We start from the raw sequence: 3,344 nt of genomic DNA, 5'->3' as shown, positions 1-3,344 counted from the left end.
AACTTAGTTAGAAAACAAATTTCTTTACATAAAGTGGATTACATATACGTCTTTTCCTTTATGCTCAAAGCCTTAACCCTATTAAGGAGCCAAGCTAACTCTCGACCCCGACTTGACTTTGATTCATATTTCAAACTCAGTATATCGGCCTGAACCGCTAAGGTTTGCAGATGGTCAGCCACTTCCCGCACTTGAGTCACAGCTTCGCCCATAACGTAATCTCTATCTCTAATCTGACTTTGAAGATGATGGAGCTGCTCTTGGTACTGTTCATTACGTCTTTCAAGAAATTCTACTCGTAATTTAGAATTTCGCAATGCGTCTTCAAGTTCTTCTATCTTTTCCTTCAATTCTTCACTCTTGCTCAAACTTGCTCTCAGCTCGATCATAGAGTTACGACTACAGCACAAGTGAAGTGACCTTTCTAACTCAGCTATCTGGGCTTTTAATCTTGCTTCTTCATTTCGGCATTCTAACAAATTTTTCTCCAAAACGCTTTCTCGAGCTCGAGCGTCTTGAAATTTCTTTTCCCACTGAACAACTTTGGCCTTTTCTTCTTTGACCTCCTGTCGCCATTGCTCTGATGTTTTACCTAAACCCGCAGTTCTCAGTGACAAACGCAGCTTCTTATAATCTGTTTTTAGACTATCTAAATCCTGTTCAGCCTTGTTCTTCCCTTTCCTCAACTTTTCAGCTTCCAACTTGTGGATATCGACATCTAGTCCCAAACGCATCTTTTCCTCTTCTAGCTGCTTTATCTTCCTTTCCAATTCCAAACTTCGTTTTTCAAAGTCCTGTTTGATGATCTCTAATTCTGATGGAACTATTTGCAAATGCTCCTCTATGGATCGAACGCAATCTTCTCTTGGCCCGGGGATATTATCATTAATCCTCTTACTTCACCATCCATGATACTCGGGGGTTGTCATCGCTCCCACAGTAAATCGTTTCATCCGATGAGTTTGCCTCCAAGCATTGGTCATCTCTCGAATCTTCTTCTTGTAACCATCATCTTTATACGAAAACTCGCACTGAGCTAGTCCTTGGGTGGCAGGCACGAACTGTCTTGACCCATATTGTTTCAGTACCATCAATGGCGCATAGCCAACAGCTCCCCAAATCCCAAGTAAAGGGACCCAGTCGCAATTCCCACATCGATACAAGATTTCATCGGGCACCATCCAAGGAGCTTTCCATTCAACATCTTCATCTTTGAGATTTTGAAGAATCGCTATCCATCTTTCCACGGTAATGTTGTCACGTCTCGGCATGGCTGCTAATTCCTTTAATGGAGAATAATTCTTAGAAAATACTCGGTAAGAGACTTTATCCACTTTCCAGAAGTGATTGTGGAACCATACTAACAAGAGCTGTGTACATCCAATGAATCTTCCTTCCCCCGCGCTTCGGCACGCACTTAAAGATCTAAATGTCTCGGCCAAAATTGCTGGAACAGGTGTGACCCTCTTGTCCAGTCGATCAAACAAATCAGTAACTGCCTCGTCTATATATCCCAACGCTCTAGGGAAAATCATCAGCCCATAAATGCTCAAAGCAAAAACATCGACTTTTTTCTTCGTATCAGGATGAGCTAAAATCAAATAACGCAGACTTCTCCAGGGAATACATTTGTTTTCTCCTTTTTGTTTGACCCGTGCTGAGACCCATTGCTCACTCATTCCCAAGATGTTCACTAGCTTCTTCACAAAAGTCGGGACATTGACAGCTTTAGAATAGACTTTATCTGCCTGAAACCTTGGGCAACGCAGTAAGGCTGTATATTCCTCTATGGTAGGCACCAAGTCTATCTCCCCAAAAGTAAAGCAGCTATAAGCGGGATTCCAAAATTGGGCCAGGGCTCGAAACAAATGCTCGTCCACTTTAATATCAAGCAAATAAGGCAAGTCACCATAATTAGAGTAAAACAATTGTTTGACTTCATCATCCCACTGGGCCCATATTTCTTTCAACTCCCGGAAATTATTCTAAGTTACATTGATATAAGTGAAATCCGATAACTCTGATGTGTACCCTTCCGTCAAGCTGTCTCCTTTCTCGAGTTGCGTTTTTTCTGACCATATTCAGACAACCGCATTATCTTCCACTTTATCAAGAAATTCACTTTCCATGATTAGCTTTCTATCTAGTAACCGAATGTGAATCAACGGCTTTTATAATGAAATGCCATGTATGCCATACAGTCAAAACAAAACTCAATAAATCAGTATAAGGATAAAATCCAATACAAGCAATAAATAATAAAGCACCTATTTAGGTATATACTAGGGGTTTGAAGTGATTCTACCTAGGGTGGATTCCTAGAGTTCACTATATGTGGTTTGACTTCTAAAGTAAAGGTACCCGAACCAGCAGATTCCTCGATCCTCACCCATTATAGGCTTATATGGACCGAGTTCGGTTCAGGGGAATACATTTCCTTATGGCTGCACGGAGATGAAAATCTCATGAAGACATAGGTACGGATGTATCCCGAAAGCGATCCACTATCCTGCACGGAGGTGAAAACCTCACGAAGGACTAGCTTCTCACTCCCACTTAAAGGGTGTGACCAACGGTCATGCAATGCAATGCAAAAGATGCCAAAATTTAAACAAACAGAGCAATTATAAACCACAATGATGAAAACTATAAAGAATGAAATGCAATGAAAGGATCGTAAATTTAAACCAAATTTTCAATTTTCGACAAAAAGACAAAAAATAATCAACTTGTGGCTTGACTCTCTTATTTAAAATCCCCAGCGGAGTCGCCAAGCTGTTGAAACCATTTTTTTTTGATAAAACGGGATCGACTTGGGTTTTGAAAAATGAAGACAAAAACGGGAGTCGCCACCAATCCTTTTTTAATAAGGTGTGATCGGATCACCTTGAAAAGTGGTTATTTTTAATAAAATGATTTGATTTTATTAAAACAACAAGTTTGGTCCACGAAATTGAGAAAAACGAGTTCGGGAGTCGGTTACGCACGAAGAAGGATTAGCACCCTCGATATGCATACGCCCAAAATTGGTACCTAATTGATTACATAATGTCTTAATGTCGAAAATAAAAAATTTAAAGAAATTTAAAATACGATCCTTTGTTTTAAAATGACTTGTATAAAATAGGTTGCTCGTATAAAAAAAAACTCCTAAGATAAAAATTAAAAAAGGATATTCAATTATTCGAATTAGATGAGGAAATTGCAACCCAATACGTTAGGGCACAATTTCTCAACATTTCAAACATTGAACATTGCCTTGGTTGTTTTTAAGAAAATCCTCATCTCGAAAAAGCAACATGTCACATCCAATACGTTAGGACACGACATATTGAATTCCCGAT

At 39.4% G+C, this 3,344-nt stretch overlaps 1 protein-coding gene across 1 annotated transcript; it reads right to left on the bottom strand.

Annotated features, from left to right (window-relative positions):
* Positions 1-899: 899 nt before the first annotated feature.
* Positions 900-2,129, bottom strand: LOC121214515 (uncharacterized). Its single transcript, XM_041088284.1, has 2 exons — positions 2,091-2,129; positions 900-1,985 (listed from the first exon to the last, which is right to left on the bottom strand). The coding sequence occupies exons 1-2, from the start codon at positions 2,127-2,129 to the stop codon at positions 900-902; spliced, it is 1,125 nt and encodes a 374-aa protein (XP_040944218.1).
* Positions 2,130-3,344: the final 1,215 nt, after the last annotated feature.

Source organism: Gossypium hirsutum, chromosome D02, assembly GCF_007990345.1.
Source record: "Gossypium hirsutum isolate 1008001.06 chromosome D02, Gossypium_hirsutum_v2.1, whole genome shotgun sequence".
Taxonomy (NCBI): domain Eukaryota; kingdom Viridiplantae; phylum Streptophyta; class Magnoliopsida; order Malvales; family Malvaceae; genus Gossypium; species Gossypium hirsutum.
The sequence above is the reverse complement of the archived record's forward strand: the minus strand, read 5'-3'. Positions and strand labels throughout refer to the sequence as shown.

Bases quoted from the DNA above. Each gene is read 5' to 3' on its own strand.
- LOC121214515 (XM_041088284.1), bottom strand. From the start codon at position 2,129: ATGGAAAGTGAATTTCTTGATAAAGTGGAAGATAATGCG. The intron at 1,986-2,090 runs GTTGTCTGAATA...AATGTAACTTAG, and splicing joins ATAAAGTGGAAGATAATGCG to AATAATTTCCGGGAGTTGAA.